Consider the following 13521-nt stretch of genomic DNA (forward strand, 5'->3'; position numbering starts at 1 on the left):
CAGATAAACCTTGTTATGGTCTCATTATTAATATATAACAGTGACAGCCTAATATTTGCAATTATTTTTCCATTAGAAGATTTATACATTAGCTATTGTCATCAAAGTATATTGATTTCTTCAAGCAAATTTTTGGTATGTAAGAAACATAATAAAACTGGCTTTTCAAAAAATCAAATATTACCATTAAGGCTTCAAAAATATAAGGTAAAAATGCAAGTTAATAATAAAACATTATATTGCAAATTGTAACTACATTCACAATTGCAATTTATTATTATTTTTTAATCCTCACCCAAGGATATTTTTTTCATGGCTTTTTAGAGAGGAAGTAAAAGAGGGGGAGAGAGAAACATCGATGTAAGAAAAACACCAATTGGTTGCTTCCCATACACGCCAGGATGGGGGATCAGACCCACAATCCAGGTATGTGCCCTGATCAGGACTGGAACCCACAACCCTTCAGTTATGGGACGACACTCCTACCAACTGAGCCATACCGGCCAGGGCACAATTTCAATTTAATTGGCAGAGCTAACATTTTCTATGGCAAAATTGTCTTAATTATTCTAAATTATTCTTAATTATTCTAAAAATTCCTTACACTAATGGTTAAGTAACTCTACTGCATTTCCATTAATGGTATATTTCTAGAGATAGCTTTAAATGACACAGAGCTACTGGTTTTTCTGTCTTTCTTTTAATGTGATAAACTGATAAATTTAAACCATAAAGAAAGTTAACAAACCCTTAACTTATAACGACTTTGAAGTTTATTTTACAGCACTTTTATTAAGAAATCATATAACTACTGACCAGGACTGTTTACAAATGTAATGCTTGGCCTTTGAAACAATTAAAAACTTAAGTACTAAAATTTTACATCGTGACTTGTTTAACTTAAGAATGTTATGATGGTAAAAACTGACAGAAGATAATCTAAAGCAAAAATATGATTTCCACAAAAACCATATATTCCTCCCGTATATCAAAGGGAAGGAGAAAAGAAGAGGAAAAACGATGAGAAGAGAAAAAGGGCAAGACAGGCAAGAAAAATACTTTTATTCCCCATTTGCAAAAAGAGGAAGCTCTGAGGTCTCAGCAATTAATGTAATCAACTGAGTCAGTTTATATTAAGGCAACTTCTTTACATATTATTGAATCCCATCATGCCTTTCATATTGCCAGCAGCACCCTGTTGAAACTGCCTCATCATTGACTGAAGTCCGGCCATACCACCTACAGAGAGAGTAAAATCAGATAAGTAAAATTCATTAAGTAGAACTTTAAACATTTGTTACTTTTGCCTAATAGGTACTAACTTCTAAAAATATATTGGGTTCTGACTGCAATTTGGCCATCAGTCTTGAAGAACACAATGCAAAATTTGTATATTCCCCAGTATCCTCATATAAATGAGATAATACCTGAAAAGATCTTACTTAGAACAGTGCCTGTCACACAGGAAGGAGTCAATAAATCCATACAGAAAACTTATTTTATGGGAAGTCCAAAATAGTTTTATTGTAAACAGTAATCAATTTGGGAGGGCACAGAGTTATTTCATAGGACTCACCAAAAGAGTTAACCATTTATTGAACAACTACCATATGCCCAGAACTGTACCAAATGCTTTAACCTATATTATTATAGCTCATTTAATTCTCACAATTTCCTGATGAAATATTATCTGTGATTTTTAAGAGACAAGTGAGGTTCAGAAAGTTTAAAGAAATTTTTATAGGCTACATAGTAAAAGTGGAATTGGGTTTCAAAATCCTTATATAATTTCAAAGTCTCATCAATGAAAATATCCATGTTCTAAACTAGGACAAAAGGTCACCAGAATAAGCATTAACAAAAGATGATTAAGCAACTGGCTCAAAAATCACACAGATGGCAGCAGACGAGTGAATAAAACTTCAGCTTATATAACACTATGACAACCATTCAACTTAGAATTCAGATGGCCATTTCCCTCAAATCACACATCTGTTGAACAGATTTTCATAATCTCGCAGCAGAATGCTAATTATAACTCAACCCTTATAGCCCTGGCCAGTGTGGCTCAGTTTGTTGGAGCATTCATTGTCCCATAACTGAAAGGTTGCGGGATTCCTAGTCAGGGCACATACCTAGGCTATAGGTCCTATTCTGGTTTGGATGCATATAAAAAGCAATCTATGCTTCTCTTTTGCATTGATGTTCTTCTCTCCCTGCCTCTCTCCCTTCCCCTCTCTAAAAGCAATGAAAAAAATGTCCTTAGCTGAAGACTGAAAAAAACAAACAAAAAAAACTCAACCCTTATAAACTATGTATTAGCAACTGACAACAACTCTGTATTTACCCATGTGATGAAGAACTCTTGGATCCATCATTTTGGCCATTTGTTGATTCAATTTTGCCATCTGTGACTGGCTTACATTCTTAGACATGTCACCACCTAAAAATAAAAATAAGGTTTTGAGTCTATATAGAATGTAATATAATCAGGATATTATAGAATGTTTAATAAATTAATAAAAATAAAAACATCAACTATAATCTTATCACTCTAACACAATTATTTCTATTTGTACATATTCTCTTCTAATCTTTATCTCAATTACATATATACTTTTGAGAAAGTATTAGTGAAATTCTCTATAAAGGAACATTTAAGGGACTTCCTTCAGGGCTAAGGTTTTTCTTAATACTTTTAGTTACACCTGTGAATGAGCCACTATAAGCAAAACTGTAATCAGTGGTTATTAATATAAGCTAAAACAATTTTTTAAGAGTAACATGGGAAAATGCTGAACAAAAAACTGTGTTTATAGAGACGAATTAATCAGGAAAGAGACTGGATTGCTGGTAAATGAAAATGAAAAGATTGAGTCTGACAGAATTTGAAATTTGTACATATCTAAGAAACTATTAAAAGTAACAGAAAGCTTCAGAGAATATTAGAACAAATAATCCATTTATCAGTGAACTTCCACACAGTTAAAACTCCACAGTAAAAAAGGCAGCCAATGACAGAGATGCTATCTGGGCAGAACAGGTAAGAGCTTTCCTTTAGAGAATAGCCGCTGTGATTAAGAGAAAGAAAGCAAAAGACATCAATTCAACAGCAATGAATAAATAAAACTGATTCAACAAAATCATTTATTTCAAAGGAACATTAACTCTGGTACTTCTCAGGAGCACTTAGGAAAAGGAAAACCAAAGCTGCCCCTCATTCTCTGATCAAAACTCGCTAATCTGAATAATCATATGAACTAAGAATTATGAATAAAACTTGTTTTTTAATAAAACATAATAAAATCTATGAAAAACAATTAAGGCTAGGTAAGATGTAAATTGTATGTTCATTGGTGATCTGTCATAAGAGTTTGTTTCTAAGGATTTTAAACTTACAAAAAATATTAAGTGTGGTGTGACAAGGGTGTGCCCCACATCCAATGTCCATTTCATCTTGGTTGGGCCTTTATTGAGTAATCAATGCTTAGATAAAATCTGATTGATGGACCTGCAGTAGTTGAGTTCTATCTAAGAACAGTCAGGATCATTTGCGAAAGGTGTTAAACTGACACATATTTATTAATCACCATCTGAAATAGCATGTGACCTTAGGATTAAAACCAATTTTAAACATGTTTGTCTAACATTTTCCCCTTGTCACAAAAGAGAAACTAGTATATAGCAGGCAAGAAAAATAAATGTCAGAGACAAACAGTGATATCGTCGTCGGCAGCCGTCCGTCTCGAGAGACGATGGTGTAGCTTCTTAAGAGTCTATCTGCACCGCCGAGAATGGCCGTGCAGTCCGACTCGGGAGTGACATCGTATCTGTCTCCTCCCGTGTTGAATCGACATCTTGCGATGACGCTGAAGCTACAGAGCCTGGGCAGGGTGATATGGAGGGTCTGCTGTTGCCCATGCAGCAGACCCCCCCTCTCTTCGCAGCTGAAGGGTCCAAGGGAAAGACGGAGTCAATACAGCTTGGCTTCAGGTGCGCCGCAGGAGTTGCCGGTGTTGACTACAACGTCAAACCGCCTTAGGGACTCCGGCTCCGGATTTTCTGTCGGGGTTTACTCCCTTAGCCTTTCCCCTGAAGAGGTATGCCGCAAGGCAGCGGAGGTTTTTTGGAGTCAGAGTTTTCCTTCTCTGATGTACCCTGACTGGAAGATCGAACCAGCGACACTTAGCTCGCAGGCCGACGCTCAATCCACTGAGCTAAACCAGCCAGGGCAAACAGTGATAAGAACTTCTATAAATACTCATTTTTTAAGAAAGCTATTCAGTGGTACTATTCATCTTTAAGAGTACTTATAATATAGAAAATATTAAAAGAGGATTGGCACAGTTGATTAACTTTTTGTAAAAACAAACTTATTTTTTAACTCTACACAATACAGAGCAAAATAAATTTCAGGTGGGACAAAAAGTAAAACCTAAAATTTAGATAAAACCAAAATGAGTATAAGAAAATAGCTGACTACTGTTCTGTCAACATGGGGAAAACTTTTATAAGCATAAAAGGAATCAAAGAAGATGATAAACGGCCTTGGCTACATTAAAAATAAAAAACTGTTCATTAAAAATATATTTATCGGCAGTCTTGACTTTTGGCCAAGATGGAGGCATAGACCAACATGCTCTGTCTCTCTCCACAACTAAGAAGGTCTACAACTACCACAAAACCAAAAATAACCAGAAGTTCCAGAAAATAAAGCTACATGGAAGTCCAATGTATGAAGTCATAAACAAGTGGTGCTGTCCGGATGGGTAGGAGGGGCAAGAACGCGGCTGAAAGATCGAGCTGTGCTGGAGGCGGCAGCCGCAGCAGCGAACAGTGGGACCTGGTAAGCACAGACACCCCTATTTGGGGGGAGGAGAGAAGCGCATGGGAGCACCCCTGGCTGCAGACCAGACCCGCTGGCTCATGATTCCAACGCTGGGAAAGGCAGACCCCATTGTCTTGGACTGTGAGGCCCGGAGGGCGTGGGGACGGAGAAGGTTCCCGGTTCCTCAGCAGAGAGTAGCAGCAGGAATCCATCTTGGACCCCCGCCCCCACACAAAGCGCCACAGTGTGGTGAGAAGGGTCGCCCGGTAGTGACGGGTGCACAGGGCTCCGCCCCCTATAGCATAGGAGGTGTGAGAGCCCCGCCCAAGAAGGAAAGATAAAACGGTCAGAATGACAGAATTAATAATTGAAATACCAATCACACAGCTAATGAAAAAAACAAAGAAAAGCCTTGACCAATGAACAAATAGCGAATCTTTCTGAGGCTCAGTTCAGAGCTATAGTCATAGGCAGCTTACATGCTAACAGCGGGGCTGAATCAAGACAGGGAAGGAATGAAGGCTAGTCCTGCTGAAATGAACAAAAATACTTATATAAAGGACAAGTGGTGAGGAAGGGAAAGCCAGGGATCAAATCAACAAATAAGAACACAGGGAGGGAACAAACAGTCAATCAGTGCAGAAAGAGGAAACAAAAAGTGAGGAATATGACAAGAGGCTCAGAAACCTCTGGGACAGCTATAAGTGAACAAACATTCGAATTATAGGGTTGCCAGAGGGTGAAGAAGAATTAGAAATTGAAAAATTATGTGAAAAAATAATGAGGTAGAACTTCCATAACTTGGGGAAGGAAATGGACTTACAGGTCCAGGAAGCACAGAGAGTTCAGGATAGGCTGGACCCAGGGAGAACCACACCAAGACATATTATCATCAAAATGTCAAAAATTAAAGATAAAGAGAGAATCTTAAAAGCAACAAGAGAGAAGAGAAGAATTATGTACAAAGGGGTCCCAATTAAACTATCAGCAGATTTCTCAAAGGAGACTTTACAGGCAAGAGGGGGCTGGCAAGAAATATTCAAAGTAATGAAAATCAAAAACCTACAACCACAATTACTCTATGCAGTGAAGCTCTCATTCAGGATAGAAGGGCAGAGAAAGTGTTTCCAGGACAAAGTAAAACTGAAGGAGTTTGTTAGATCCAAACCACTGTTATATGAGATGTTAAAGGGACTTGTTTAGAAGGAGGATCAAAACTATGAACATTAAGATGAAAACTGTATCACAATAACCAACAGCAGAAGCTAAGGAATAGAACTAAGGCAAACTAAGTAGGCAACGAGAGTGGAAAAAGAATTACAGGTACAGGGAACATATTGGGGGGAAGTCAGCGGAGAGGGGGAAGGGGGAAAAGGGAGGGAGATGATGCAGGAATTAAGAAGCATAGTAGGAGGGAGTGAAGTAGACAAAAAGATGTTGAGAAGAACTATATGCATAACTAATGGGCATGGACTGGTGGGGGACAACTGAAGAGAGGGGGGTCACAGGGTGGACGGGAGCAGGGGGAAAAGAAATTGGTACAACTGTAACAGCATAATCAATAAAATAAAATTAAAAAAAATAAAAATATTTATCGATTCCCAGTGAGGGCACATGACTAGGTTGCATGTCAGGTTCCCAGTTGGGAGCACAAGTGACAGGCAACCACACAGTGATGTTTCTCTCCCTTTCTTTCTCCTTTCTCCTCTCTCTAAAAATATATAAACAAACAAACAAACAATTTATTTAAAAATATATATATACATATATATATTTAAAAAATAGCCCTGGCTGGTATGGCTCAGTGGATTGAGCATTGGCCTGTGAACCAAGAGGCTGCTTGTTCAACTCCAGGTCAGAGCACATGCCTGGGTTGTGAGCCAAGTCCCCAGTTGGGGACGTGCGAGAGACAGCCTAGTGAAGTATCTATTGCACACCGATGTTTCTCTCCCTTTCCTCCTTCCTTTCTCTCTGTAAAAATAAACAAAATCTTTAAAAAATTTTTCTAAATAAAAACAAGTGAAAAACTGGGGAAAATATTTGCAGATATAAACTAAGGATTTTAAAGAGTTATTACAAAGCAATAATGGAAAAAATGTAATAATTAAACAATTTTAATTAATAATTAAATGTAATAATTAAACAATTTTCACAAAGAAAATTTGAACCAGTAAATGCAAAGACATGTTAAATTTGTTAGTAATCTAAAAAAATCGTCGTCGGCAGCCGTCCGTCTCGAGAGACGATGGCGTAGCTTCTTGAGAGTCTATCTGCACCGCCGAGAATGGCTGTGCAGTCCGACTCGGGAGTGACAATCCCTGCCGCACTTGTTAAAAAAAAAAATCTAAAAAAATACATACTGAAAAACAAAACAAAAGATACATGCTCAACTGAAATTGTATCCAGGGGTTAAAAGTTATATTTTACAGAATATTTGACAATATGGAAAACAGTCACAATGCATCAGAAGAAAACACAAGTTAAATAAAAAATTATTTGCAACAGAACCCATGAGAGTTTCTGGGTAAAGGTAATAATGGGTTTTTTAAATTTTTTTCTTATATTCCCTACATTTTAAAATATATTACATCTTCAAAAAACAAAGTCATTAAGTCTGTTTTTTTTAATATTAGGATTTTTTATCTTGAACATCAAAACAGATAAATCAGAGATTACATTATAAATCATTATAATGTTATAATTTTATTAAAACATGAAGTTCAGCAATATATTTTCTAATACTAGCAGTATTCCTGGCTTTAATTTTTAGTTTCTCAGCTTTCTTACAGTGTGTTAACTAATGGACAGCTTATTTTTCTTACCTTTGAAAAGTCCTTTGATACCTCCCATCTTTTTTACCATCTGGGCAAATTTGGTATATTGTGTCAAAAGTTCCTGAACATCTCTCGTTGACACACCTGATCCTCTTGCTACTCTTTGGATTCTTCCTGGTTGCTTACTAAAAACCTTAGCACCATCCGTACTGTCAAGTTCTGCAGGCAAGGGTCAATTACTTTTACTTACATACAATTAACATTCATTATCAAAGCAGTTATGTGCAAATATCTTACACACATAAAAACATATAATTATCAAACCACCATCATATTTAACAACTGTTATCACCTGGCTGTTTGCCTGATTTTTTAAAAGTTAAACATGGAATATATTCAAAAGAACAGTCATAATATTCATAAGCTAGAAAAAAACACACATACCTACCCCACTGTTTAAGTATAACAGAACATTCTGGAAACCCTTAATTCATGCCCACACTTTCCATATCTCATATCTAACTTCTCCTCAGAGCATTTAGCAGAGCTAAAACATGTATTTCAAAAAGAACAAAAGTGCTCACCTTAGCTCTAAATACTATTAACCTATAAATCATAAGTTTAGGCATATAAGCAAGCAGAAATAGGCAGTTCTACTGTGATCAACAGAGTAATTGTTATATTTCCTATAATCTGGGAATTACTACTAGTATTTTCATCCTTTCTGTAACATAAAGAATGAGTTAATTTGCTTCAGTGTTTTAATAACTGTTAGAATATGAGGTCCATTCCTTCTGGTGTTAATTGCATACAATCTCAGAAATGAGATGGCCGTTAGTCAAAATTTTTATTCTGTCTGCATTCTCTCTACAATATCCCCCAATAAGTGGTCATCTAGAGTTGGTGCTAATATCCCCAGGAGAGAAGACCCACTAATTAAAATAAGGCAATCCATGCTGATCTGTTTTATCTGTAATTATGGAAAACCTTTTCACATATTAAAATGAAACATTTTGCCTGGTACTTCTTCCTTTTGGCAGAAATATCTCCTTTCCAAACACAAAGAATAAAGCTTTCAAATATTTGAGAGCCACATGTCACCTATGAATTTTCTAGATGACAAATACCCAAGTCTTTTGACTAGATCTCTTATAACATGGTTTAGAACCCCATTTATCATCCTGAATTTTCTAAATACAATTTCTAATTTGTCTATGACCTCTAAGCTTACTGTCAAGAGTGAACTGAAATCCAGGTGAAGTTTGGTTACCAATTCAACACAAATAAAGATCAAATTGTCTCATAATAAGCTTATAGTCCATTTAAATGTCTAAATCCATTTCATAAATGCAGCTTTTAAACCACATCTTCACTATAAAATATTTAGGAAATGTGTGTCACATTCTTTCCAAGAGTTCAAGTAGAGTGAGAGAAAGAAGATAAGCTAGTAACAGCACATCATGGCAAGCAGTATGACAGTTAAGCAAAGAGCAGGAGGAGACATAATTTAAAGAAGAAAAGAAGTCAGGAAAGGTTCCATGTGGTAGCTTCTCTCTGAGTAGTCCTGAAGGACAAGTATGAGTTAAATACAGAAGAGAAAGGCACAAGGGACATTCTAGGAATTAGAAAATGGCTTCCTAAAGTAATAATTGTGTGTAGAGGGAACCAAGCATGGGTAAGAGCTGAGATTTAAGGAGTTGCAAAAGTAGGTAAGGATAAGGTTATTAACAACTTGTATGCCAGGCTTAGGAGTTCAGAATTCATCATGAAGACAATAACCCATTGCAAGATTCTGACCAAAGAGCTATTACATTTAGAAAGACCATTCTTGTGGCAGTGAGGAAGAAAGATTGAAGAGTGAAAAGAGAGAAAGGGAAATGTTAAGAGGCTATTGTAGCAATCCAGGTAAGAAACGATAAGTGTATGAAATAATGCAGGGGATATAGAAGCAAAGAGAACAGAGAATATTATGAGAAGTATTTAGGAAGTAGAACTCACGAAAATCTAAAGTGATGTTAAGCTTTCTATATTCAACTTTAAGTGGTAAAACATCAATACAAGTAGTTGTGATAAGTTAAGTAAGTACATGTTTTTTATATCTGAAGCAACTAGTAACAAAACTATTCAAAAACACCATAGGTACATTAAAAGTGCTCAAGTAACCCACAGGCAAGCAGAAAAGAGAAAGTAGAAGAACAAAATCAAAGGGAACAGAGAGAATAATAAAATGGCAGAACTAAGTCCTAACATATGATTAATATATCAGTTAAAAGAGATTACCAGAATGTATTAAAAGAAAAAGTAACCCAATTACATGCTATTGACACAAAACTCACTTCAAATATGATATAGGTAGGTTAAAAGTAATAGGATGGAAAAAAATACACAATGCAAAAAAAGTAATTAAAAGAAAGCTGAAGTGGTTATATTAATATCAAAGTAGGTCAGAAACAAAGGAGGACATTACACAGATAATGATAAAGGGTCAATTCACCAAGACAACATAACAATTCTAAATGTGTTTGCACCCAACAAAAGAGCTTCAAAATACATAAAGCAAAACTGACACAACTGAAAAGAGAAACATTAGGCACTTCAATACTTCTATCTCTACAATCAACAGAACCACCAGACAGAAAATCAGCAAGGATATAGATCTAAGTTGACCCCAGTTTCTGGCTTGGGTGACTAAGTAAAGAGATGGTAGCATCACTCACCAAGGGAGAAGCACTACATTTTGGATTTGATATGCCTCAGAAAGCTTTCAAACTTGAGAACAGAAATGTCTGTCCACCATTTAGTGATACCTAGAGTGAAGGTGATAACAAAGTATAGACTCTTGAGCCAGAATAACTGAGTTTGAAGACCAGCCTCTCAACTCTCTAGCTAGTGATCTTGAGGAAATTACTGCATCTCTGTTTCCTAATCTGTAAAAGCTAGATAACAATGGATTTTAATCCCAGAATTGTCTCTAAAGAATTGTTGTGTAAATTAAGTGGATTAATATATTCTAAGGGCTCAGGACAGTGCCTAGGATTGAGTAAGTACTCTAGATAGGGCTGCAATTATTAATTCTATGTACAAAACTTTTTGCAGCGTTGAAGATATAGAGATAAGAAAAACACAATCTTACTTAAGTTACTATGAAAGCCTAGAGCTCAAGAAAGGTAGAGATTACTAGGTAGTAGACAAAGCATAGATGTGGGAAATAAAAGAAAAAAAAATGAGAAGAATGATAGGAAACACTACCTGAGGACAACACTCTGTAGCATATATTCACTTAAGAGGTGGACTAAGAAAGACACCAGGGAAAGAGAGTGAGTTAATAAGAAAGATAAGAGTTAAAGTGTGGAGGTGGTATAATAGAAACTAAGAAAAAAAACGGTGATTAACAATCAATGTTATAAAGGTCAAGAAAGAGACTGAAGCACTCGCTGGAGCAGACCGTGGAAGAGTTATTGGAGATCTTTGTATGGTCTACTTCAAAGTAACGGTGGGGACAGGAGTCAGATTTCAGTAGTTCAAGAATGATAAAAACTGTTCTTTTAAGAAGCTTGAGTGAAAAGAGACATAGAGTAAAAGCATGAGGGAGAAATAAAGCCCAGAAAATATTAATTTAATATTTATATGCTGACAGGGAAAATAAGTCAGTAGGTACAGAGAGACTGGGGATATAGGAAAGGATTCTACTGATGTTGGGAGGTCCTTGAAAATGCTTGAAAAACATGTTTGTGGCTGTTACAATCTTACAGGTAAGTTAGCCAAAGAGAGAAAGAATCCAATGTCAAAAGCCTGTATTTCTTTGTCAATGAGGCCAGGTCAGGTGGTAGAGGCCTTTGAAAAAAAAAAAGAAAGAAAGAAAGAAAAAGATATGTTTGGTATACCTGCTATATTCAATCAGAAAGGATGCTTAAAAACAAGTAAAAGATAAAGGAGTCATGGGACTAGAAATGCTAATGAAATGAGGACCAGATAAAAGACCTGAAGCATAGAAGGCAGTGAGATAAAGGATTAGAGAGAGAGAGAGCTATGCACTTCACCTAAGGAGATTGAAAAATGAACAGTTTCAGAGCAAACTAAGTTTGCAAACATTGCTTAAACTATCCCTTTCACAAATCCCATTTCATGTTAGCATATCAGAGCTCTGAGGAGACTTATAACAAATAAACTTATCAGTTTATTTTTAAGTCAGATTCCACCCAATTTATTTGACTACAGAACTCCCCTTTTAAGTTTTCTACAAATATCATGAAAAACTAGTGTTCATTAAATGGAACTCATTTGGAGAAGCACCATATTAAACCTTTCTCTCAGAGATGTTCATCTAATAATCATTAACCTTTGAGTAAAAACTTTAAAACGAATGCATATCTACCAAAAAAAATTCTTGTAGTTAAATTTTTCCCCATCTTGTCCACAAGACCATAATGAAACTCTCAGCATGCTGATATTCAGAACAAGTAAGCTACCATCTTACCTTGATCATTCATACTATCCATTATCGTCATTAATTTCTTTAGCCTTGCCATTGACTCCTGTTCATTTCCTTTGCTCATAAAATCTGTTCCAAAACCAGGAATCATACCCTAAAATAGATACAGTTAAATATAAAATCAGTAATAGCTTGAGATTAATTGTTCAGAATGTTGACATATAATTATTGGCTCTAATAATTGCCACTAATATATATTTTAAATATTTTATTTATATGTTTTTAGAAAGAGAGGCTAGGAGGGAGAAAAAGAAGGAGAGATACATCAATTGGTTACCTCCTGTACACGCCTTGACCAGGGACTGAACCTGCAACTCAGGCATATGCCCTGGCCAGGGAATTAAACCAGCAACTTTTTGCTTTGCAGGATGATGCCCAACCAAGTGAGCAGCACAGGTGAGGGCTTGACATTAAGTTGTTAAAGAATATATTTTTACCCAATTATTCAAAATAATTAAAGGAAGTTCATCTGTTCTTAGAAATTTTAATGAAAAACCAAAGAAGTTAGAAAAAACATTTTAGGATAACTAACCAAGATTTGACTGAAGGGGCCCATTTTCATGATATTTTGAAATTGTTCATACATGTCTCGCAACGTAAACTGACCTGAAATACAAAAGAAATTAGTCCAGATATATTAGAGAATGTACATTTCATTTAATGAAACTTATCTTTTCCTTAATCATGGGTTCACCTTGAAGCACACTTACAAAATATCCAATCAATAAATATTCACTGAGCATTTATTATGTGCAAGATCATAGGATGCAGTGGAGAATATACAGGTACACAGAGCCTATCCTAGAGAAGCTTACATTCTATTAGACAAAATGGAATAAATAAATACACAGGAAACTTGAAAACAAGGCAGACAAACTACACCAACTAGAATGACTCCCTACAGCAACCTTGAGAGAAAAGAACAAAGTTGAAGGAATCACACTACCTGATATCAAACTACTACAAGTCCAGAGTAATCAAAACAGCCTGGTACTGGCATAAATACAGACATATAGATTAATAGAACAGAATATAGAGTCCAGAAATAAACCCATGCCTTTATGCTCAATTAATATTTGAAAAAGGAGGCAAGAACATAGAATAAGGTAAAAACATTCTGTTCAATAAATGATGTTGGGAAAACTGGTTAAATACACACAAAAAATGAAACTAGACCACCTTCTTATATTATACAAAAGAATAAACTCAAAATGCGTTAAAGACAAATGTTAGACTCTAAACCATAAAAATCCTACAAGAAAACATAGGCAGTAAAATCTTGGACATTTTTTGTAGCAATATTTCTTCTGATATTATCTCCTCAGGCAAAAGAAACAACAATAAAAAATAAACAAATAGGACTACATCAAACTAAAAGGTTTTTGTGCAGCAAAGGAAACCAAAACAAAGTGAAAATACAACCCACT

The 13521-nt window shown here is 35.7% G+C and overlaps 1 protein-coding gene across 2 annotated transcripts in view; it reads right to left on the bottom strand.

Annotated features, from left to right (window-relative positions):
• Nucleotides 1-750: 750 nt before the first annotated feature.
• SRP54 (signal recognition particle 54) overlaps nt 751-13521 on the bottom strand; it is a 45104-nt gene continuing 32333 nt past the window's right edge. The window contains exons 12-16 of one of the 2 annotated variants that reach the window (XM_090270142.1): nt 12627-12700; nt 12080-12188; nt 7651-7821; nt 2348-2443; nt 751-1239 (exon numbers count right to left, since the gene is read on the bottom strand). In XM_090270142.1, the coding sequence (XP_090126268.1) occupies nt 1148-1239; nt 2348-2443; nt 7651-7821; nt 12080-12188; nt 12627-12700 (542 nt within the window). In that variant the 3' untranslated portion in view covers nt 751-1147. The remainder of the gene's footprint in view (nt 1240-2347; nt 2444-7650; nt 7822-12079; nt 12189-12626; nt 12701-13521) is intronic. The other variant, XM_090270143.1, reaches the window with a different exon arrangement.

The sequence above is a fragment of the Furipterus horrens genome, unplaced genomic scaffold (genome assembly GCF_987537825.1).
Source record: "Furipterus horrens unplaced genomic scaffold, mFurHor1.1.pri manual_scaffold_3, whole genome shotgun sequence".
In the NCBI taxonomy this organism is placed as follows: domain Eukaryota; kingdom Metazoa; phylum Chordata; class Mammalia; order Chiroptera; family Furipteridae; genus Furipterus; species Furipterus horrens.